The sequence below is a fragment of the Oryza brachyantha genome, chromosome 2 (genome assembly GCF_000231095.2).
Source record: "Oryza brachyantha chromosome 2, ObraRS2, whole genome shotgun sequence".
NCBI classification, from domain to species: Eukaryota; Viridiplantae; Streptophyta; class Magnoliopsida; order Poales; family Poaceae; genus Oryza; species Oryza brachyantha.
The window spans coordinates 25,273,683-25,297,471 of NC_023164.2; the positions used below are offsets into that span (position 1 = coordinate 25,273,683).

Sequence of the window (23,789 nt, forward strand, 5' to 3'; positions counted from 1 at the left end):
TGCTCAGTGACAGGTGAGCCTCACAGGCTTGCCAGCCGAGCATGCCTATCTACTCAAAGTATTCATGTTGGGCTGTTCTCTTGAGCCGAACTCAGGCCCATCATTCTGAATGGCCCAAACCATTTGAAGTACACACGGCCCATTAGTGAATGGGCCCGTAGCGAGTTACTGTGCAGCAAAACCACTAGGCCCGCGTGCGTTTCCAACTCCTCGCCCAAAACCCTAACGCACTCGCCTCCTCGCCTCGGTGCGTGCGGCTCGGCTTCTCCCCGCCACCGGCCCCCTCCACGCCATGGCCGACGTCGACATGGGCGAGCTCCCCCAGACCCCGCGCTCGGCGGCCGGCGACGACGAGCTCTCCCTCCTGGAGGGCGAGGCCGACCTCGCCGCGGCCGTCCTGGCGCGGCTCGGCGGCTCGCCGCGGGAGGACGACCAGCACCTCTGCGCCACCGCCGCCGCCATGGCGCAGGCCGTGAGGGACCAGGGCGTCGCCGCCACCCCCGTCGCCTACTTCGCCGCGGCGGCGGCGGCGCTCGCGCCCCTGGCGCGCGCCGGGGCCGGGGCCGCGGACCGGCACGTCTCCGGGGCGCTCCTCGCGTTTCTGTCGGCCGCGGTGCCCGCGCTGCCTCCCGCCGTGGTGCGCGCCAGGGGCCGTGAGGTCGCGGACGACGTGGTGCGGGTGCTCGAGCTCCCTTCGACGCCCGACTCCGGCGTGAGGGCTGGGGTGAGGTGCCTCGCGCATTTGATATCGGCAGGGGAGAAAGCGAGCTGGGAGGCAGTGGAGCCGCTCTATGGAGTGGTGCTACGTCTAGCGGCCGATCACCGACCAAAGGTAATGGCAAAACCAATTCTCTCAAATTTGCCGCTTCAAAATTAGTATGATGGTAAATACGCACTGTTGTGATGCAATGATATGGACCATATGGTTTGCTGGGCACCCACAATGTTGCCAATCCTGCCAATGTTGTTCACTTAATCTGATTTAGTATGCAGAATACCGTTCAGTTTAGTGGGAAATTCTAGATCTCTTAGTTTTTGTTTTATAGTAAACGAAGAAGGATAATGCACAATTTTTTTCTTGGTGTCGAAGCTTTTGTTCATGTTGTTAGCTTTGCTCATATAAAAATTCAAATGCCTTGTGTCATACTGAAGATTATTCATAGTTTGCTTTGATGGGCTGTAGGTCAGAAAGCAATCTCATTCTTGCTTGCGAGATATTCTCCAAAGTTTCCAAAGGCAAGCTGTTTTGGTTCCAGCAAGTGAAGGAATAACAAGATGTTTTGAGCGTTTTCTGCTGCTTGCTGGAGGATCCAATGCTGTCAACACAGATGTAGCAGAAGGCGGACCTAAGGGGGCTAAAGAAGTCTTGTATATTCTGAATGCTTTAAAATGCTGCCTCCCTCTTATGGCATCAAAACCTTCCAATACCATAATAAAATATTTTAAAGCTCTGTTGGATCTGCATCAACCAATTTTGACAAGGAGCATATTGGAGATTCTGCATGCTGTTGGTGACAGTCCAGCTGTACAGCTTAAATCTGATGTGCTACTGGATATAGTATGCTCTTTGGGGCTATCTGTCTCTGCTGAAAGAAAATCAGGGGATGAAATGGCTTCTATTGCACGGCTTCTAAATGTTGCTACTAGAAAAATTTATAATCAGAACAAGAACATTTGTGTTGTAAAGCTTCCATTAGTATTTACTTCACTTGGAGGTTGGTTCTTCTCACAAAATTTGTCACTTTTCAGTTGATCGACTGTACCTAATAAGTCATATTATATGTTCTGCCTAAATATCTTGTAAATTGTTTACTAGATATATTGGCAAGTGAGTTTGAAGAAGCAAGATTTTCTGCTGTGGAGGCATTCAAAAGTTTGATAGAAGACTGCATTGATGAAAACATGATTTTACAGGGCATTGCCCAGATTAAGTCTAGACATCCAGGGGTAAGATCTGATCCTACAACCATAGAGAAGATATGCGCTATCCTGGAGGGGTTGCTAAATGTCCGATACAGTGATGCCTGGGACAAATCATTTCATGTGATTTCAATGGCATTTGACAAGCTGGGTAAGTATAACATTACTTTAGCATATCTGCTTATCCTCATTCAAGAACTTATGCATCATATGATAGTCTCTAATTTAGTAATCTGGCTCCTCTGGTCTGAGCATTAAAGGTTCAATGTAGCTTCTGCTCACATCTTATGTATTGTTGGACAATCTTACTTGAGCTATTAATAACCTGTATCCAAATGTTTGATGTTAAATTGAATTATGTCATTGGCTATTAGTAACTTGATAATTTTTTATAGTAGTTCCTGTACTGATCTCTAATGCAAAACAACAGGGGAATCGTCTTCCGGCCTTTTGCCTGAAGCACTTCACAACTTGGCAGACATGCAAAACTTGTCAGATGATGACTTCTCTTTCCGGAAGCAGGTATCTTTTCCATTTAACTATGTGTGCCATAGCAAAACCACTACTGTTTTTCTTCAACACAATATAAACTAACTTATGCCTTTCATGCAACTAAAATTGTTTGCTCCATGTATATTTGGTTATCCCCTGGTTTTACCTTCATATCTTCTATTTGCAGCTCGATGCATGTCTTGGCGCAGCAGTTGCTGCTATGGGACCAAAGAATGTTCTTAAAATCCTACAGATTCATTCCATATCTGATGAAAACGAATGGATCTTCCCCATTTTAGAAAAACACATTGTTGGTGCCAGTTTACAATTTTTCTTGACAGATATTCGGGACATTATTAGAGCTGTAGAGAAGAACATTCCAAAGGTACTGTGTGTTTCTTGAAAATTCTAGTAGCTTTAAAGCAAAAACGGATTGAGCACTTCCATTTTAAACTGAACTTACTGTGTATGCAACATCTTCAATAGCTATTAAAGGAAGATAAGCTTTTCTCCGCCAAGAGAGCCGAAGGTTACGTGTATTCACTATGGTCTTTGTTGCCGTCGTGCTGCAATTATGCACGTGATACTTCAATCCACTTTAGAGCTCTGCAGAATGTTCTATGTGACATGCTTAAAAGCCAACCTGACTTACGTGGTATCATTTGTTCCAGTATTCAGGTATTTTGTGCTGCAGCTGGTTAGTTCTTTTTTATGAGTACTGTTTTGTGCTTTTGAGCTTATTTTGCTTTGTTTGGGCTTGTATATTTTAGATATTGATTAAACAAAATAAGGAAGCTTTGTCGGTTCCTACTGAAGAGGTCATACTTGCTGAGGATGAAATAACAAAATCTGAAAGAAGAGCAAAAGAACGATATACTAAAGAGTTTGCAGAGGAAAACCTGAAAGCAATACGGGCTTTCTCTTCAAAGTTTTTGGAAGCTCTATGTTCTATATTCTTAGCTTCTTCAAACGATGCTATTGGACTCCTACAGGTAAATTATTGATGCCTGCTATATACATATTGTGCCATCTGGTTGCTCGGCTTTAAGGATCTGTACTTTCTGGAATTGTTTGATTTGAATCTGGAAGTTAATTTCTTCTATGGTCAGTTTGCAGCTCAATAATAATCTATTTACTTCATCGGAATAGATTTCCTACACTCCCAGTGTAGAACTTCGAGCATTTGAGTTTTGATTGTTCTCGCTGCGATTCAATAAATTGTATTGTTTTGTTGATTATTTCACACTTATTTCATGCACAAGCATACAATTGACTTGTTCATCATTGAACATGCAGCCCGCAATAAGTGATATAGCTTCCATATCAGACAAAGACACCGTTGGGAGGTTCTTCCTTGATGCAATAAGGAAGTTGTTGGATGCCACAAAAGCTGTTAGTGCAGAGCAAATGAATGACGGTTCAATGCAGACTGACACCGATTCCAACACAAATAACATGGCAAGGTTTGCTCAAAGTTTATATTCTTGTTACTTCTTAATGTGAGATTTCTGTTGAAACTTATTGTTGTTTCAATCCTTGGTGGATGTTAGGGCTCTCCTATTGGACTTTGCAGCTTCATTAATGCCTGGTTTATCTGCAAAATCTATCAATGTGTTATTCAGTTATGTAAAACCTGCAATTAAGGTACTTGTATGATATATTGGAAGTATCCAAGCTGTTTTTTTAAATGTAAATTGAGCTGTACCTGATTTCTTTTTCTCACGCTTCTAGGATACTGACTCATTGATTCAAAAGAGAGCATACAAGGTTCTTTCAATGCTGCTCAAGGTATGTTTCTGTTTTCAGTTTGCACTTTATATGGATCATCATGGCAGATCATGGAAAGATAACTCGAAATCTTTATGAATGTTTATAATTCCAGGATGCTGAGTTTATTGAAAGGAATTTGGATACCTTGTTGGAATTGATGATTTCTTCATTGCCATGCCAATTTCCATCAAAGCGCTACAGGCTTGAATGCCTGCATCACCTTATTGTTTACATTTTGAAGGTTTGTAGTTGGTAGTAAAAAAAATGTTATATTTGCTAAGCAGATGTGGATACTGTCCCTCAGATTGTAACAAGAACTATGTGTTCTCTTTGTCTGCAGGATTCAACTAAGCTTGGAAAGAGGGAAATTATTGGTTCATTCCTGACTGAAATACTTCTTGCCTTAAAGGAGGTACTTGATTGTATATTTAAGTTTGCGTGATCTTTTAATGTTGATTGGAAAATAAACCGTATACTCCAAGCACCATACCCCCAATTTGACTCTTGGTATGTGTGCGTGTGTACCATTAGAAATTCTACTGTTAACCTTTGCTATTTCTTGTGGTAATGTGCAGCTATCCTTACATTTTTCGGGAACAAAGTATGTCTACTCATGTAGTCTTTTCTGTTCAGAATTATAGACTTGACTAAAAATAATTATTGTATGTCACAATAGTTCTACGGCATAATTCTGATTAAGCTGAGTGAAGCTTTTGGATAGCCAGATTCTGAAAGTATGTGTGTGGTACATAACCTACCAGCTGTGAGATGAACAATCATGACTATATATTTCTTCACAGGCTAACAAGAAGACCAGAAACAGAGCTTATGATGTACTTATTGAAATTGGACGTGCTTGCGAAGATGCTGAAAATGATGGGAGGAAGGAGAATTTGCACCAGTTCTTTGGCATGGTATTATGTCATTACTGCTTTTTAGATGATTGATGGGACCAAACTAATGAAATATGAGGCTCTGAACCATAACAACCTGACTTGCCAAGCCTCTCCTGTATATTAACGAAACCAACATCTATGTTTTGGTTTAACTTTGTGGCTTTTATGTTTAGGTTGCTGGTGGTCTTGCTGGTCAAACTCCATATGCAATTAGTGCTTCTGTTACAGGGTTAGCTCGGCTAACTTATGAGTTCTCAGAGCTTATTGGTGTAGCATACAAGCTCCTCCCATCAACTTTTCTTCTCATGCAGAGGAACAACCGAGAAATTGTCAAAGTAAAGCACACAGCACACTTCTGGCTTATTAGCTCATCTGTCACTTCATCTCCTTACAGTAATCTTATATTGTATACAGGCTAACTTGGGTTTTATCAAAGCTTTGGTGGCTAAATCCAAAGCCGATATTTTGCATGAGCATTTGAAAGGAGTTGTTGAGGGTTTGCTGAGCTGGCAAACTGATACAAAGAATTCCTTCAAAGCGAAGGTATTGCCCGCTTGCTTTTGATACTATAAATTACTGACATTTATGCTGGTATTTATATAATCGTTCGCAAACAATGATATTGTTTTATGACCGAACATGTAGCAAACTGCTGCTGTTTTCTCAGAGCTTGCAATTCATCTCTTGTCTTATTGCCAGGTAAAGTCATTGATAGAAATTCTAGTGAAAAAATGTGGTTTGGATGCTGTGAAGGCTGTGATGCCCGAAGAACATATAAAATTGCTTACTAACATTAGAAAGGTAACTTAACAGTGTTTTGTGCTTTGTTCTTATCTTGAAGACTAGATTATTAAAGTTGTCTTCAGTCATATGCTCAACAATTCCATGCATTAAACAGATTAATGAGCGAAAAATGCGGAAATCTAAATCTTCTGAGGATGGGGATGCCGTATCAATGACCTCACGAGCTACAAGGTATATGGTGCATTTTTATTGGTGTTTTTTCTAGCTGCGCTCAAAGTTAAAACAGAGTATCATAAAGTTTCTGAAAGGGAGAATTTGCTGATAGCTCTGGAGTGAATGTCACATCTATTTCCAGTGTACAATATATCCACTTATGTTTGTTCAACTGTATGGGTCATAATCCCTGCAGACAAAGTAGATGGAATCACACACAGATATTTTCGGATTTTGGAAGTGATGAGGATGACTCCAATGGTCCCTTTTCCGCTCAACATACAGTCACTTCTCGTACTGGAACAAAAGCTTCAACACGGTATGTGCCATAATAGTGCCGTACTTAAATGCCTGTGAGCATCTATAATGGTTACCTCTTACAAAATGTTATTCTTATCCAGGTCTAGCAGGAAGCGCCACGCAGATAAGAGCTTGCTAGAGAAGTTCATTGATCAGTCAACCGGCGAGCCCCTAGATTTACTTGACCAGAAAACAGTGCGGTTGGCTCTCAGATCGACGAAAAAGAGAACTACGCCTGATGAAGATGATGATGAGGTGGAGATGGATTCCGAAGGGCGTATTATTGTACGTGAAGAGCGGGACAGGCGCAAAAAGAAGCAGCCTTTCTCTCGTGACGACGAGGCTGATGAAAGGAGCACTGTCCGAAGTCAGTCCGTCAAGAGGAGGAAGATGACCAGCTCTGGCTGGGCCTACACCGGTCATGAGTACACTAGCAAGAAGGCCGGCGGCGATCTCAAGAAGAAAGACAAGATGGATCCGTATGCGTACTGGCCATTGGACAGGAAGCTCCTCAACCGCAGGTCGGACCGCAAAGCGTCCGCACGCAAGGGCATGTCGAGTGTCATGAAGGTGACGAAGAAGCTCGAAGGCAAGAGTGCTGCCAGCGCGATCGCTGCTAAGAGAACGCAAATGAAACGGAAGCAAAAGAAGAACAAGTAAAGAGGTTTTTGTATAGAGACGCTGGCCATTGGCAATTGGAGAAGTTTTTGGACATGTACAGTGCTGAATGGGGATTCGGTTGTATGTGTTTTTGCTGTCTGTCGAAGAGATATACCTGTTCCATTCTCGCGAAAAGAAGTGGAGAAAATTTTGCTGTCCGTATCAGATTCAGATTAGATTTTAATTTGCTGTAAGTTTTGATTGATCACTAGTATTAAATTTGCCTCTTTTTTTAACCTCCTGCGTCTCCTGCTTTCTTGACTGTGCTGACTGCTGTAACGGGAGATGAGTTTGCGGGTGATCAATCCTCTTGTGTGAGGAAGAGGTCAGCGCTGGGCATTGTTTGGTGGCGCCGAAGGTCTGCCCACTAACTTGCTGTGTTTACAAAAGATGAACGATTATTTAAGTTATTATAACTGTTTAATGATATAAAGGATAAACTAGCTAAATACTTGTGCTTTGTAACGGATAAATATGAATGGTACGCGTATTATTATTGTTTTACATAAATCACTTGTGAGGTTTTCAAAACAATTTGATACTATAGATGTGTAATGTGTTTACATAATAAACTTGTGTTTTATTGATGACATAGAAACAATATGAAAGACTATTTTGTAATATTAAAGTACATGAAGTAGTTGGTAAAAAGTATAACAGAGGATGGCAGATTTACTACTACCACCATTCCTACTTTTAGAAGAGTATAGATTAGTTATTATAAAGTTTAAAAATCTAATTTAAAAATTGAGATCATTAGCTTTTATATAGTAACTTTTAAATAAAAAGATACAATCTAGCATTTTGAAAAGAGTACTGCATATAAAAATTGGGGAAAAAAACTAATAATAAGCTAGATAGAAGAATATAACTAGCCATGTTTGGGGAGTTTTAGATTCCGAGAAACAACTGTTTGGTAACCAGCTTTTGAAAATATGAAAAAACTCTCAAACCTAGCTTCTGACTTCTTAGTTTATTTTTAGGATTTGTAACTACAAATTTTAGAAGTTAGTTATGATAACTACAATATGAGAAAACATGGATGACTCGACTATAACCTCTCCATCAGAACAAAACAATCTGATGTTGCGAGTTAGAATTGAATACAAATTATGATCAAGGGTTCCATAACGAGAAAACGACGATATAATCGATCACAGCTTTATCTAGGAAAATAGCAATAGTTAAACTTTAATAAAAAAACCCGAGAAATTTAAAACTTTAATCTAGAAAACCCAAGAAACCTTGAATGTATACCTAACTATTTAAAGAGTTAGGAGGATGACCAGAGAGTCTCTAGGGTCGTGCTCTAGCAGACAGGACACACTCTACCTAGGGCTTGTTTGGGAGAGCTTATCCCAGCTACAGTTTTTTTCAAAAGCTGTTTCTGCCAGAAGCTATCCCAAACGATACATAGCTTTTGAGAATTCAGAAGCTGTAGGAGCTGAATTTCAAAGCTTTTCCAAATTCTTAGAAACTGACTACCAACCAACTGTTTCTTAGAATTTAAAACTTTTCCAAACAAGTCCTTAGACCTCACTTTGGTTGGGGATCCAAAATAAAGTTACAAGTCTGTACGACACCTTATAGGTGACAGTAGCATCTGGTTTTTAGGATAATTGATAACTGGCATAATAATACGGTTATAATAAAAATCATCTAAAGCATTGAGGTGTTTGTAATTATTACATTACCAAAAAGGGTAATCTCCATCGGAATACGGAAACAGTTGATAAAAACGTATTCATTTCCATATCTTTTTACATTTACATTTCTCTTTTTTTTGTCGGGTGTCAATTGGTTGGGAATTTCCATGTTTTCAAACCTATTCACGAGAGAATATCTTGTGCTACCGAATTGTACCAACATGACATGCTTGAGCACTGCTTGGATCAGGAGCACACATCCCTCTCTCCCCATGTTTATTTCGAATTTTGAGTTGATTTTGCGTGCTGCTGCATGTCGGTGTTCACGTCTAAAATTTTTTCCACGTTTTTATATCTGTTTCTTAATGCATCTTTTGAGTTTGGCAACATGGTAACAAATTACTTATTGGTCCCTAACACCTCAATTCTTGATGGGTCACAAGTACTACAAATATTTTTAAATGTATAATAATGTTGACTTTTTTATATGATGTTTGACCATTAAGAGCGCCACTATTTACCTCTAAATACCTTTTTTGGGGTGAAGTTGACATGAGAAGATGCTTTGCTAGATTCATCTTAAACAATACTATTTTAATATAAAATTACAGAAATATTCATGTTAAAGAAACAAATCTAAGTATCTTGCCATAAGGATTTATCTACCATGGCATTGCCAGTATGTCAGTGAGCCTATAACAAAACACCCCTTATCGGCCTTCCAAAGGTCATGGTACAACGTAATTATTAAAGATAAGTGCGGGATAGAAAATTAGTTGTTCTACGTGACACCAACAATTCTTTGTATTTATTTAAGAAAATTAAAAGGAAGAAAAGTAATAAAAATATACCTTATTGTATTAATGAAAAAAATCATGTCTAACTCTACCTTTGTACTTACGCTTATAAAATAAGTTAATGTTGCAGACGCGGACGAAGGAAAAGCCAATAATAGGTTGTAACTTTGAACATGTTCTTATATATCTCCCAAAGCAACATGTACCAGATGCACAATTTCTTTTAAGACTAATAATATTACACAATTTTGTATTAAAATACTATTACTTGCTAGAAAAAAAAAACTTAAATCTATAAAAGTAGGAACCAGAAAAAAAAGTCAATGAAATACAACCCATTCTTGCTTTAGAATAATGACTTTCATCATTTCTTCATTTCTTACCAAGTCATAGTGAGTCGCAAAAGGATACCTAGGAATATCTCAGTTCCTACTTGGTACTCCACTCTGTAAAAATTAGAAAACTTAGTTTAAAAAGTGCATCCAACACTTTTCGTATGAATTACCATAAAGTTAAGATATCAGATTCAAGGTCATAATTGTCAAATTTGGGAACCCAGGTAGGGTTTCCGTACCATCTCCGTCCATATTTCTTCACAGGCCACCTACACAGGCTCTACATATTTGGCATCTTAAAGCCTAGTTTGGATTGTCAAATTTAACATGGCTCTTGAAACGCTCTACACGCGTTTCTCAAACTTGTGTATTAGAGGACCTATGTAAACCTTGTTTGGATTGTCAAATTTACCATCGCTCTTGAAGCCTAGTTTGGATTGTCAAATTTAAGCCTAGTAGGTAGCAAACCAGGCACGCTAATAAAATCCTACCTCCCCTAAACTTGTGTATCATAGAGGACCTATGCAACTCCCTGCTTCTCAAAAAGCACTTCTAGATACGCCCTTGGATTTTTCATGTTTGATTCGGTTAATTTTTGAAACTTTTCAGCTTATTAAAAGAACAACATAATCTTGATTTATTTTATTGCCTTTTATAATTATTGATACTTTAAACATGACTTATATTTTTATATATTTACAAAGAAAATTCAAATAAGACAGATGGTCACATATGTGGTCAAAAGTTGGGAGAGGGGTGAAATTTATATTACCTATATACTTCTTTCTGTCCTAAAAAAGATTACTTCTCTGTATTATTTATGATAAATAAGGAGATAAGGAAAGATATAAATTAAAAAAAGTAGCCGAAGAAATTAATTAAAATGACTATGATTGGATAACTTAAGATAAGTAAGTGAATAAGTTACAATTTCTTTGGATAAACTTTGTATGCTAGAAAATTATATAATCTGGGAAGAAATATTACTAGTCAAGCCATTCCTAGCTCCTTACCCTATATTATAAAAAAAATAGTAGTACTAAAATTTGCCAAGTTTTTTAGCACTACTAAAATTTTGATTGTTCAACGAATCAAACTACCGCCTAGCATTATCTACATTGTACTTTTAAAAAAGGTAAAAAGGGGAAACACCAACGTCGATATGTGCACTTGCCAACTAAGTTTCCACATCGAAGGCTTCACGGTAAAGAAGCATGTAAGACTACTCCTAGAAGTTGGATCCAAGGAAATTTAGATGAAAGTGCAAGCTCCGAACGATTAAAAAACCTTCACCACTTTTAGTCTAGTTACAAGGGTTAAGCAGGCATTCCTGCTTTTGTTCTGCATCTCCCCCTTGCAGGTCGGCATGGTTTAGTCCACTGTCCTATCAATATCAAAATCAACAAGGTCAAACAGAGCAGCAAGTTATTTTCAAACTACATAATACAGCTCTCGAAAGAAACTATCAAATCAACAATTATAAAACCATGCAAAAAAGTGTATCACATATAAAATGCAAAAAAGTGTATCATATATAAAATGCAAAAAAGTATATCACATATAAAGCGCAAAAAGAGACATGCAGCCCTTAAAAGTGTATCACGCATAATGCAAAGGTGGAATTTCTCACTAATGTTAGTATTCCCTCTGTTTCACACTATAAGACTTTCTGGCCTCAGCTAGATTCATTTGTGTGATAATGAATCTAGACACATATACAAAATACATATATTGATATATTGATTAATCTAGACAAGCTTAGAAAGTCTTATAATATGAAACGGATGGAGTAGCATTTAACATTAGCTCCTTTTGACAGCCAAGACAAGACATTAGGCATAATGTAACTGGCATAAATCGTGGACTTCTGCAGAAAGGAACATACCTTGAATAGTTAGTCAATGGAACTGTGCTCTTAGCATAAACAAAAGTTTCTTCCACCGGTTGAAAAGAGGTTAAAACTTGAGTCAGGAGGTATCTGAACAAAAAATGTGCCGCACACAACAATATGAGGTGAGTGCGTTGTACACATAGATAATAGAAAGAAAATCAGGGTTTCTGGAAGTACTTACCAGAAACGTTTCACCCAACATTTTGGGATGACGGGACAGCAGGCTTCTTCTCTATCTTGTCATAATAGAGAACAAAGTTGTCCTGCAGAAATGCATAAACAATTATAAATCACATTTTTGCAGAAAAGTAAATCATATTATACAACTTAACATTGACCAAACCTTGCGAACTGTCTCCCATTTGTTTGGATCAAAGCAACCATAAGACCCTCGTTCATAGTGAGGAGTTTTGACCAGAGGTTCAACATTTGGAATTTTGGTGAGCCACACACACACTTCTTTATGGTAGAACCATCCTCGAGTGTACCTGCAGAAAAAATGATACCATGGTTCATTTCAACAGCATTAATGAAAAGGGGAAAAAATGTTTGAGCTAAATATGCTATTTGGTTGCTGTACTGCACTTCATGGTGGGTAAGGTTACTCGTATTTGTCACATTTAGTACTCCCTCAATTCTATTGGACACTTTGAATTTGTTCTAAGTTAAACATTTTTAAGTTTAACTAAGTTTATAGAAAAATGTACTAACATCCACAACACCAAATTAGTTCCATTAACTGCAAGGTTGAATATTTTTGTATGGTATATCTATTATGTTGAAAATATTGCTATATTTTTCCATAAACTTATTCAAACTTGAATAGGTTTGACTTATGAGTTATGGCAAACCCAAAGTGACTTATAAAATGAAACAGAGAGTAAGATATTAATAAAATTCTATGGAAGTAAATGCATAGACAATATCCTAAAACGGCTAGGTCAAGCCTCAAAGCACACAAAAGTTTGGATAATTAATTGAAGGTGAAACATATAAAATAGATATGAAAAAACAAACGGCTTGAGACTGCAATTTTGAGGCTTAGACATTAAGAATAATTCAGGATTATGCAATAAGTTCTGGTGTTGAGCAGCTAGTAGTCTTTTATTTGAATTACAAACAAGTCCTATGTGTATCCTTTCAAGAAGATAAATAAATACGAAATATTACTAAAGACAATTGGTGTTGAGGGATGTAATATGTAAGTTAATCCTAAAAACAATTGGTAGTCCACTTGTCCCATAGACGGATAGACCCATACTAATCCAAGCTTGGACTAAACCTAAACCCAGGCTGTGGCCTACACAGGCTAACAAAATGCAGGTCCCACACAGCTAATACAGATCAAGTTTCAGTCCATGGTCTATCCAGCCCAGCTTATATTAGGAAATATTGGTGGATGGATGGCTATCATGTGACCGATCTATTGGTCAGTGGTGGTGGTTATCCCATTATGGCCTTGGGTCATGACAATGGTCACCGTTAACTTTGGTTTTGAAAAACAATGTATGAGCTGGTTTGCACACATTGTTAATGACCCAATGCCCATGACAGTTAGAAGAAGGATTTACCATATGTAACCAGAAGAGACTAGCTTGGTTAAGTAGCAACTAGTTAAATGGTTTTTGAGAATTATCTCAGGGCATAGAAGCGGATTGGACTTTGCCACAAATAAATATGGATAAGCAGGACTATGCAAATCAGAATCAACCCCTAGACAGAAGGGGGGTGATCGTTTGACTTATTCAGGAAAAAAGCCGAACGACATGTTTACAAATAATAATAAATTGTGAAAAAAACTTTTATATATGTGTTCTTAGCAATCTAAAAGTCAATGCTGAAAAATAAACTAGGATGAAAACCCCCAAAAAAATCTACTCTAAATTTAAGGTTAAAAATTCAAATTTTGTCTTATAAACATAAGTTGAAGCGAAAATGGGGTTGAAGATAAATATTTAAATGAGAAGACCAATGAAACCATGTACTCACAGCTCATTAGCAGCCCATAGCTGAGCTTCATCCCTTGGCATGCTGCAAACCAAAGAAAAATGATAATCTTTCATAAAAAGTAAGCGATAATCACATTATTAGTTGAAACTAATAGATAAGCCTAATAGAATTTCAGTGGGACACAAATGGCATATGTACCTGTAGAAGATGTAAAACAGCGTGAACGTCTGGAACTTCTGGAAATGTATAGGCTACAAAAGATAGAATAGATTATAAATACATATGTAGTAACATGAAGCAAAACATCAAGGCAATAGAACTTCTGGAAATATATAGGCTAAAAAGACAGTACACATTACAAATACATAACATAAGACACGTTGAGACAATAATGGTTCATGCATAACCAGTTATTACATCTTAAAAACAGCCCAAAGTGGTTGGCAGCTTACTTGTAGTGGTGGAGGTTGCTCAGCAGAGTAGCAAGCTGGAATATGAAACTCAGGTTCTCCTTTTGCTGGCTCATTTGACCATGGAGAACCAAATGTCTTGTACAGATTGTCTGTTGAGTTCAAGTTTAAACCCAATGTTGTCAAATCGATTCCTAAAGCAAGAGATGATAAGTCAGCATCACTCATCCTGATAACTCCCAGCAATCCCATCAAGCCATATGGATCAGGTTGTGTTTGTCCCCCCTGGATGGGATTTAGACTTTGATCCCTATATGATTGTGTGGCTGAAGACATCTGCTGCTGCAATCTGAAAGGATTTTGGGTCTGAGGCTGCTGGTATTGCTGGATAAGTTGATCATATGATCCCAAACTAGAAGTTTGATTTGGAGAATTTAGCGGTCTTAGTCCTATATTTTGAGGACCAGCATTCTGAACCTGATAAATCATAATTGAGATTATTATTACTTGCATCAATGGGTCAAAACAACGAAGTGGAATACATGCCAGATCAGAACCATCACAAATGCTGTAGACATTGACAGTGAGTTTTAGAATTTCCACTAGCACTTACTGGATTAGCACCTTGCTGGTGTTGCTGGCGATTGGGCGGGTAGTTACTTCCTAAATTAAAGCCAACTGATCTTGACAACTGCATACATGTGCAAATTTGTCAAAAAAAATTATAAAGAAATTGTTGAAAATTCAGAAACAAGGATGCACCGGATATTGCTGCGCTTGCAAAACAGGTACATTGTCATGAAGTTGTTCCTTGTGATGCAAGTCCATGGCATAATCTGAAGTGCTACCTGATAATTCGAAAAGTTAATACTTAGAAGAACTCGCAAAGGGCAAAGAAAGGAATCTGTTATGGTAGTGCAATGCACACCAACATAGTTAAGGAAAGAAGTTTAAAACATGAATGCAACAATCCGAGGTCAACATTCCTATAATCATGGAATAATTTCAAAAGCAAAGTAGCCAATTATGACCATACAAAACACATGATAAGTAATAAATTCAAAAGGTGATAATAAATTATAACCATCCAAAGTACGTGACACTGACAATGGAGATCAGGAAGCAAACAAATAATAAAAGTGGCAAGTTTTTTAAGATAATTCAACAGCTAAGTGTAGAAACCATTTTTGGCACACACACACACCAAGCGAGACATTTTTAAGTGATTTTATCCGGAAACATCCTGAAATTTAGTCCATGGTCACCATAGCTCCAAATTCAAACTACGTATTGTAAATATTGTTCAAATAAAATTTTTAGCAAGCCTAAACTATATTCATATTCAAATGTGAATAGCAACTGTTGCAACCTTCCCATATGAGGGAAATCCGTGGTTCCTAAAAAATCAAAAATATTCTTTTCACTATCATGAACCTTGTGCAAAGTAATAGGTTTCAAATTCTATGGAGTTGCCTCAGGGCTTCTGACAGCAGTTGTCTCAAACCCACATGTGCCAAAGGATAACCTTCTCAGGTTCTGATACTTTTGATCTAATTTGGTTGGCAGGCTAGATCACAGTATCTAAGTTTCGCTTCAGTTAGTTTACTGCCATGCCAGGTATAATTGTAGATTTGCTTGATTGAATTTGACCGGAACATCTTGTAATGGTCCAGCTGCTATACCTCATTACCCATTGCCTATTGATTCATTTCTCCTTATGACCATATGAGTTGTCATAAACAACATGACAGCCATGGGTTAGGATATGCTGCCAAAAACAACAAACCCAACAAGAGGAAACAAAAAGGTATCTATGAGTTGTGACAAGAGAAACATTTACTATCATCGCCAAACGTAAATAAAGCTTCACCCTCATGGATGTTAAAATTGTGTCTCCTATAACATATGCTACAATTTCATGCCCAAATCGAAGAACACTTGTTTGGACAATGGAAACAGGGGATCGTTAAGGATTGCTAGGACCTCTGCACATGTCTGCGGTTGCACATGGACCATTTTCTGAAATTTGTTAGCACAATTTCATAGCAGTTTAGCAATGCTTAACGATGATCTATGGTAATCCCAATCACTTCAATATCATTGAAGTTGCTGGCACATACTGGTAACCCCATCCCTAGGCTTATATTGAATTAACCAAAGGTGGAAATTACCACAGGAAGTATATCAATAGTAACCATTCGGTAACTCGAGAAAAACATGGAGGTCATATATTAACACCATTAAATAGATATTGCATGATACATCAAGTATAAACAAAACACCCTCACTGAATCAACAGACAGTTCTATAAATATTATAGCTGTAAACACCTTTGTATCCAGGTAAAGCCGGGAAGTCTTCATTTTGAATGCTGAATTCCTGGTTTTGTTGCACAATGGTGTTAACACCAACTCCTTGCTTCCGCAGTGAACCTGCTATTTTAAAAAAAATGTTAAGGCGTCCTCCCATTTAATGAAAAAAAAATGGCGAACCATTACCATATTGTCCTTGTGGACCACCAGCAGAACTAGGGCGACCGGTCAATAGGGGAAACTCATTCATGTCATAAACAGGACCGTCACTAGCATCATGCATCATTCCCATAGAACCAAGGGAATTATTTCCTCCTTGTATTTGATTCTGAGATAATGAACCTCCAGATGTGGGATATGAACTCCCCATCATATTCATCATTTGAGATCCTGATCTCAGAAATTTTTTAAAAAGGTTGAATGACAAGACTCACGAGCTTGTACTTAAATAGATATAAAGTGATACACAATATACATCATGTTAAAAACAATACAATATAACAGAGACATGATATCACAACCATATAAAATATAAACTTTGCAGGCATTTCTCAGCACCATATTACTTTTTACTAATCATATTGTAATCACAAAACAAAAGTAATAACTATCAAATTAATCTGTAAGTATTCCAGTATCCAATGCATGCGTGCCAAAATGAGAAAATGGCAATATTTTCTCTCGCTTCGACACTTATCAAAAGCTACTGTTGATATTTTTATTTCTAGTCTTGATTCCTAAGAATGCAGCCAATGAAGGCCAATGTTCTTTTTAGGACGCCACGGATGCTAAGATTACCCAACTATATATATAAACTTTGGAGGTTACAATTACATTCCACAGGCAGTATTGCAAGTAACCTGTCCAGGTAAGAGAACATCAACATGAAAGAGAAGAATAAATATAAGGTAGACTGCGTTGGATAAACAGTGAAAGCACCAGCTAATCCAGCAGATAGTCTGTGGTTGCTCATCAAGCTGAAATTTCACTTGAGGTATGGGTGGTTTAGGTGAGAAGGTTGTTTAGGCACTAGACTTTTCTTGTTTCTGATTATAGTCCCACTTATAAAAGCTTTCTTTGCTCACTAACAGTACAAGAATCGTACTTTTAAAGGAAAAAATATTGGCAGCTACTCAAGAACACTGTTAAAAAATCATTAGTTGCATACCGTTTGGTCATGTTATTAAAAAAATCATTAGTTACATATCAGTTGGTTATGTTTAAAACTAATTTCATATGCCCAACATTGATGTCAAGAAAAACAGGGCAACTGGGTGCAGCTAAAAGCAAACTATACAGTATAAGTAGATTTACTAGACATAAAAAAAATCAGAATAACCATGTTAGACCACGTTTTAACAAACAAAAGTTGTTGATACAGACAACAAAAACAGAGAAGCAAACAATCAGCCATGAAAGCATGGGCCCATAAAGTGTACTCAACTCTATGGAGCAATAGGTTCACCTATCTATGCAGTATGTTTCAATAAGTTACCTTGCTGAAGAATTCCATTCATCATCCTGTTGGATCCTTGGACATTTAGATTGCCACTCCCACCACTCAAATTCATGCGTGTTGCGATGCTTGGCACAGATAATCCACCAGAGCTTATATTCCTTCCAATGTTACTTCCACCCACAATATTTCCTACAGAGCCAGTGATCCTAGGACCCAAATTTCCCAAAGCAGGAGATACTGACATCCCAGGAACAGAATTCCGACTACCTCCAGCACCCAAGCTTGAGGATAAGCCTTGAATGCCACCAATATTCAGGCTACTACTAAATGCTGGACCTCCGCCAACATTCATTCCTCTACCACTGACTCCTGAATGCCCATGAGGAATCTGCAATGAAAACAAAAACACAGCAAGATTATGCAACCATTTCAAAAGATTATGCAACCATTTCAACCAGCAACATTGTACCTTAGTTTACATATGCCATTAGAATAACAAAATTGCAATATCGATGAAGACATTTGTTAGAACCTGAGACATGGCAACTGGAAGGTTGCTTGAAGAAAATCTCCCTCCAGGCTGTTGAACCCCAGAGGAAGGAAGTCCACTCATGGCAGCATTCCTCTGAGCAAGCGATCCAGGCAAAAAATTTGAATGGATGTTGTGCATAGCTGGAACAATGCCAAGAAGGTAAGCTTCATGAATATAGCATTGTGCCAACGAACTAACCAAGCTATTTTATTATGCTCACCAGAGTGATGGAAACCAGGAACTGATCCAGATTGACTAGAAAAGGATGCTGCAAACGGTCTTCCTGTTGAGTCTTGAAGATTTGATGCAGAATTGTTCAGGTTTGACTGGCAGGGAAAAACATCCAGTTACCAAAACAAAGAATGAAGCAATCCATATGGAAACACTATTATCTTCAAAGCAAAACCATGTTGGGTTAAGCAGAAGCATATAAAAGAATAAATAGTGCCAACCAAAACTGCTTTTCACTAGTACAGGCATGTACCTGTATAGCTTGATTAGTCAAGAAATGCTAATGTTTCCTACTGTCATGGTTCTTATGTGAACTTTCAGGCTTCATATTTCATATCAAGCATCTCAATGCGCATAATTCATGCAAGGATGGCAAAATCTATACTCCTACAAAACGGAGTGCTGGCAGTGGGCGGTGAATCTGCCACCTACCCTACTAACTCCCTGTTTTTAAAAGAAAGAATGATCGTGGGACCCATATATCAACCACCCCCATTAACTCTATTTTTGTAGGAAGGAAAAGGGATTGTGGGACCAATAGACTCATATGTTAGTAATAAATGTATGCAGCAATTAAGAGGTAATAGAAGCACAAAATAATGTTAATAACATGCTAATAATTCTTTTTAACATTGTAACGCACGGCCAATATGCTAGTAATACAAGTATAGCCGTAAGAAATAAATGCAAGTACAAAATATATAAATAAATCAATACTATGTTTATAACTTATAACAGAGGGCAATTATCAGGTGTCAAAAGATCAATTTATTGCCCGTTATCCACACGCAGCTGTGGCATAAACATTATTTGATGGATGAACTAGTCAGAGAGAAAGCAGAATAAAAACAGAATAGGAAAACAGGGAATAATCCAGTTCCAAAGGATAAGCACGTACATTGAGCAGACCCGACATTGTCACAGCAAAAGCAAGTCAAGACTCAAGAATAAGCAGCTATCACTTCCAATCTGAAACAGAAAATGGATGCATGTATTAGTAATTTGAACAAAATGGATGAATACACAGAAGGTGCTAGATCAGTTAAACTCTGTAGTACATGTGACTCCAAGGGTGACCAAACATTTATAGATGTGGCTTTAAGTAATAAATCAACAAATAAGCAGAGTGAACAAGAGGGGGAATACAGCTCAGTAAAGGAATGATTAGTCCATTCTTCCTATATAAACCAGTAGTAAATCATCACGCCATAAAACATTGCAAATTTTAATCTATATTACTTTAAATGTTAGTAGTAGTGGCGGCGGCAGTGAATCAGCCACCACCACACCTATCACAGCTCCATCTGGGCCCCATGGTGGGCCCCTACAATGTCGGAGACCATCTTGCTCCTGGATACAAGTGGGTACCAATCCCCAACCCCATCTCTGGGAGTCACATCTCCATCCCAGTGCAACACCCAAGTCACGCAAACCCTGGCCAAGGTCAAGGAGAAGCTCACATCTGCTGCAGTCAAGGGGGCTCGTGATCAAGGTTGATGAAGACATGTCCAGATAATGTGTCTCCACATAGTGCTTGCCCCCTCTCTCATCACCGATGGCAACCCCACCTCTGGCTGGCATCGGATGTTAATAAGAGGAAGAGAAATGTATGGAGAGAGGAGAGAGATGAAATCGGCGTTGTGGGGCAGCATCCTTGCTCACTGCTGCTTGCAAGAATGATATGGGGCTTGTGTGTGATAAGAGATGCTGAGTAGCAGTTTTCCCTATTCCTTTATTCAACAAGAGAGAGGAGGGCAGTTGGGCCTCTGCCTGTGACTGGAGATAAATTGATAATGATCTTTAGAGGTGATTAAAGAGCAAATTTGGTTCAAGAGATAAAGAGGCTCATAGCAATCAAATAAGATTCCTTTTTAGTATTTCCCCAAAAAGTTTTTTTTTCAATCCTGTAACAAAGTGTGTGCATTGTGCTAGTGGTAAAAAAGTCCAATAAAGGGGCATTAAGTCGGTGCCATAACAAGTGCAGATTTCATAGGTAAAGCAAGGAAGTCAAGAGTTATCATCCAACTCTTTAACAAGTTTACCATCAATAGATTTTTCCTAACAATTCGGAGCAGCCAAAAAACAACAAAAACTCTCAGCGACGGCATCCCATACTGACGGGATGAATTAATGATTGACTAATATTTATCCAAGGCTTCCTTCCCCACGCGGGCGCCGCATGCTTCTTCATGCCGGCATGGCCTCCCCCGCGCTCGCACCTCCACGCCACCAGCGTTGCCTTCCCGTGCGCCTGCACCACTCATCTCTATGCCACTGTTTTCCTCTCCGTGGAGTTCACCACTGGCGTCGATCTCCACCCGTGCTGGAGAAGGCTTTGCCGTCGCCGTCGATCTCCGTCGTCGCACTCTACCACGACTCCGTGTTGTTTCATCGTGCGGCATCGATGATACCGGATGATATCAATTGGTATCACCTAGTACCAATTGATACCAAGTAGTTGGTATCTATCTAGTTTCATCTATGGTAATCACCTAGTTTCATCTACTACCAGTTTAGTAATGAACTGAAACCACATGGTATCATGTGGTCCTTATGTTTAGTACCAGTATACATGACCATATTTTACAGGTATTATATATGACAGCTATGTGTAATGAGGTATCATGGCTAGGTAGCGGCATGAGGAGGAGAGGAGCGAAAAAAGTGCGGTACATGGCGGCGCAGGGGCACAGAGGTGCAGTGCGCGCGGCGCTGCTAGATAGCAGATTACGTAACTTATACCGTTAGTACGGTATTCCATCCACTAGTCGGACTCAGATTCATGGTTAGAACCATCAACCACAAAGTATGAACAGTAGACTCTGAGTGCATGACGCGCCAATCCACATTCCACAATCCTTGATATCAAACGAGAAAGTTATAAAATTCTCGAGCTATCTAACCAATCCTCTCTCCCCGCAAGTAGTAGCACACCGATCTCAACCCTCCGAGAGTCTTCGACCACTCCACCCTCCCACACCCACACCCAAGTGAACAACACATAAAAAATCTAAACCCCACCAACGTATAGGGCATCTACGGAAGAAACCGATCTGTACCGTGCCTAATCTACGGCCTAACGTGCGCCTGGAACAGATCAGATAGGGAGGAATTGCACCGAAAATGATCGGAATTAGGGCAAATCGGGGCCTAGGGCTCCGTACCGAGAGAGTTCTCCCACGCCTGCGTCACGGACAGTTGAGGGAGCGGCCGTCCGCGCGCCCAGTGGACTCGACAGAGGCGGAGGTCGGCCCGTGAGGAGGCGATGAGCCGGTGAGCGCGCCGCTGCGTCGGCGATGCTGGAGAGTGTGAGAGAAGGTGGAGAGAGAAGTGGAGGAAGAGGCGTCTCCTGGAGATGGAACGAAGGGGTTGTATATAGGAAATGGGCATGCCGTGTTGGGCTCTATGGGCCGTATAATAGCAGGATGGGCCAGCTAGTTATTTGTAGGATATTTGTATGTGCTTAGGGTCTGTTTGGTTGTATGATCCCAACCTGGTCCTTATCCTCTAGCCTGGTTGCTCTTAGCCTGGTTAAAGTCATACAATTGGTTGTGTTTGGTTGTCTGTATGAGTTTATCCTAGATGACCTGAGATCCTATTTGGTTGGTTGTATCTCTGGATGTTGTATCCAAAAGATGGTGTTTGGTTGGATGATTTTGACCTGAGTTCAGTCACCTCTTGTGTTGAGTGGTAAGGTTACCGCATGAATCATTCCAATAAAAATTTATGTGAAGTGCTTACTGTTGTGCAGTGAATAAATTTTCAAATTAATTTTAATTTGAAAAAGTCTTTATATAATTAATAAAATGAACAACTTATATATTTTTCGAACTCATATGTGAGGACTGTACCTCTAACACTTGTTGCATAACTTTCTTATATGATAAAATAGAAACATAACAAATATCACAAATTAGAATGTGTGGAGCTGTACAGTAATTAGAAATTGTACAGTAATTAGAATGTGTGGAGCTGTACCCAGCCAAAAAGTACAGTTTGATATAAGCGAGGGAGTAATGAAACAACATTAATCCTTAAAACAGAGACAATCCCTAAAATACAAAGTCCTATGACCAATTATCAAGCAATCTGTAAGTTATGGCTTAAAAGGTGAGAATTGAAATCTCATGTGTTGAAAAAGGAAATGATACAAGGTTACATACTTCTAGTACAGTATATTATCTATACAATTTATATCAACTCAACAAGCAATCAAATGACAGATGATGTTCCGAATGAGATCTGACTACCTAAAAGGCTAAAACAAATCAACATCTCTTCACTCCCACTCAAATATTTTGCTGATCTATGCAGATTATGTATAACTAAATAATAAGATAGAGACAATTTACAATAATATGCCCAGCAGTTGACAGAAACATAAAGTAGCTATCTTCAGATATTTGTTTGGCAATGCGTTTGATTTAAATTGTTCTTGACTTCCACACCCTGGAATGTGGAAACCTGCCATCTTTTCTAACCAATCAAAAGTTTATATTTATTCTAGTGGTCAACTGTCAAAGTAAAAAATGATACCATACTTTGGTACTTTGCCTACAGAACCCGTCAAACAGACCTACATTGTTGCAGCTAAAATTGGGGAATGTAATCAAATGGATGTTTGGTGTTGGATTAGCATTTCCCAACAAAATAAACAGGGAAACTTATGTTTATATCTCACCAATACTTGGCTGCAAAGGATTTCAACAGACGGAGGGCGACCAGCGGGACAGACGGAGGTCGACGGGCGGAGGAGGGCGACTGCAGGAGAAGGGGGCGGCGGAGGATGCCAAGCGGTGGAGGAGGGTGACGGAGGAGGTCAGGGCGGAGGAGGACGATAGCCGGAGGAGGGCAGGGCGGAGGATGGCGAGTGGCAGAGGAGGGCGACGAGGCAAGGAGAGCGCGACGGGTGGAGGAGAGCGACCGGCGGAGGACGGCGCGGCGAGCGCGGCGAGCGCAGCGAGGACAACCCGAGCGCACGCAGGAGGCCCCAAACCCTAGCGAAGCAGCGAGGGGGAGAGAAGTGAGGCCGGGGGAGATGACCCCTCGCTCCTGGGCTGCACGGGCGAGTGCAGCGGGACCGCATGCGTTCGGCCTGGCCGACGAGGGAAGCACCGTTTCTACTCGGTGGCTGTTTGCATCAGGAATTTTTGTAGGCAGTCGTCACATCGAATGTTCGAGTAACGAATGATAAAACTAATTATATAAATAAAGTCTATTTTATTAGATAA

General features: G+C 39.4%; 2 protein-coding genes and 1 non-coding gene across 5 annotated transcripts; 2 read left to right on the top strand and 1 right to left on the bottom strand.

Moving 5' to 3' along the window:
- The first annotated feature begins 234 nt into the window (after positions 1-234).
- Positions 235-7,476, top strand: LOC102712780 (RRP12-like protein). The gene is made up of 19 exons (XM_006647949.3): positions 235-832; positions 1,184-1,715; positions 1,817-2,071; positions 2,351-2,442; positions 2,600-2,797; positions 2,899-3,090; positions 3,183-3,404; positions 3,709-3,875; positions 3,963-4,056; positions 4,144-4,200; positions 4,295-4,423; positions 4,523-4,594; positions 4,983-5,096; positions 5,252-5,413; positions 5,493-5,621; positions 5,778-5,879; positions 5,977-6,053; positions 6,232-6,354; positions 6,437-7,476. The coding sequence occupies exons 1-19, from the start codon at positions 293-295 to the stop codon at positions 6,993-6,995; spliced, it is 3,816 nt and encodes a 1,271-aa protein (XP_006648012.2). The 5' UTR covers positions 235-292; the 3' UTR covers positions 6,996-7,476.
- Positions 7,477-10,664: 3,188 nt separating this feature from the next.
- On the bottom strand, positions 10,665-23,655 carry LOC102699476 (probable NOT transcription complex subunit VIP2). 3 transcript variants are annotated; one of them, XM_015833298.2, is made up of 16 exons: positions 23,240-23,655; positions 19,457-19,527; positions 18,548-18,653; positions 18,328-18,467; positions 17,832-18,183; positions 16,523-16,726; positions 16,355-16,459; positions 14,787-14,872; positions 14,638-14,715; positions 14,067-14,501; positions 13,813-13,865; positions 13,654-13,695; positions 12,008-12,152; positions 11,846-11,927; positions 11,659-11,751; positions 10,665-11,152 (listed from the first exon to the last, which is right to left on the bottom strand). In XM_015833298.2, exons 2-14 carry the CDS (start codon positions 19,472-19,474, stop codon positions 11,856-11,858), a joined length of 1,836 nt encoding a protein of 611 aa, XP_015688784.1. In that variant the 5' UTR covers positions 19,475-19,527; positions 23,240-23,655; the 3' UTR covers positions 10,665-11,152; positions 11,659-11,751; positions 11,846-11,855. The 3 variants fall into 3 exon arrangements, with proteins under 3 accessions (XP_015688784.1, XP_015688783.1, XP_015688785.1); XM_015833297.2 differs by having other exon boundaries at positions 10,665-11,157; XM_015833299.2 differs by having other exon boundaries at positions 10,665-11,157; positions 16,355-16,456; positions 23,240-23,654.
- Positions 18,548-18,625, top strand: LOC121053670. Its single transcript, XR_005811215.1, has one exon. It is a non-coding gene; the product is annotated as a small nucleolar RNA snoR35 (small nucleolar RNA).
- Positions 23,656-23,789: the final 134 nt, after the last annotated feature.

Bases quoted from the DNA above. Each gene is read 5' to 3' on its own strand.
- LOC102699476 (XM_015833298.2), bottom strand. The intron at 16,460-16,522 runs GTAATGGTTCGC...TTTTTAAAATAG, and splicing joins TGGTCCACAAGGACAATATG to CAGGTTCACTGCGGAAGCAA. The intron at 11,928-12,007 runs GTTTGGTCAATG...GCATTTCTGCAG, and splicing joins AATGGGAGACAGTTCGCAAG to GACAACTTTGTTCTCTATTA.
- LOC102712780 (XM_006647949.3), top strand. From the start codon at position 293: ATGGCCGACGTCGACATGGGCGAGCTCCCCCAGACCCCGCGCTCGGCG. The intron at 4,057-4,143 runs GTACTTGTATGA...TCACGCTTCTAG, and splicing joins ATGTAAAACCTGCAATTAAG to GATACTGACTCATTGATTCA. The intron at 6,355-6,436 runs GTATGTGCCATA...ATTCTTATCCAG, and splicing joins GGAACAAAAGCTTCAACACG to GTCTAGCAGGAAGCGCCACG.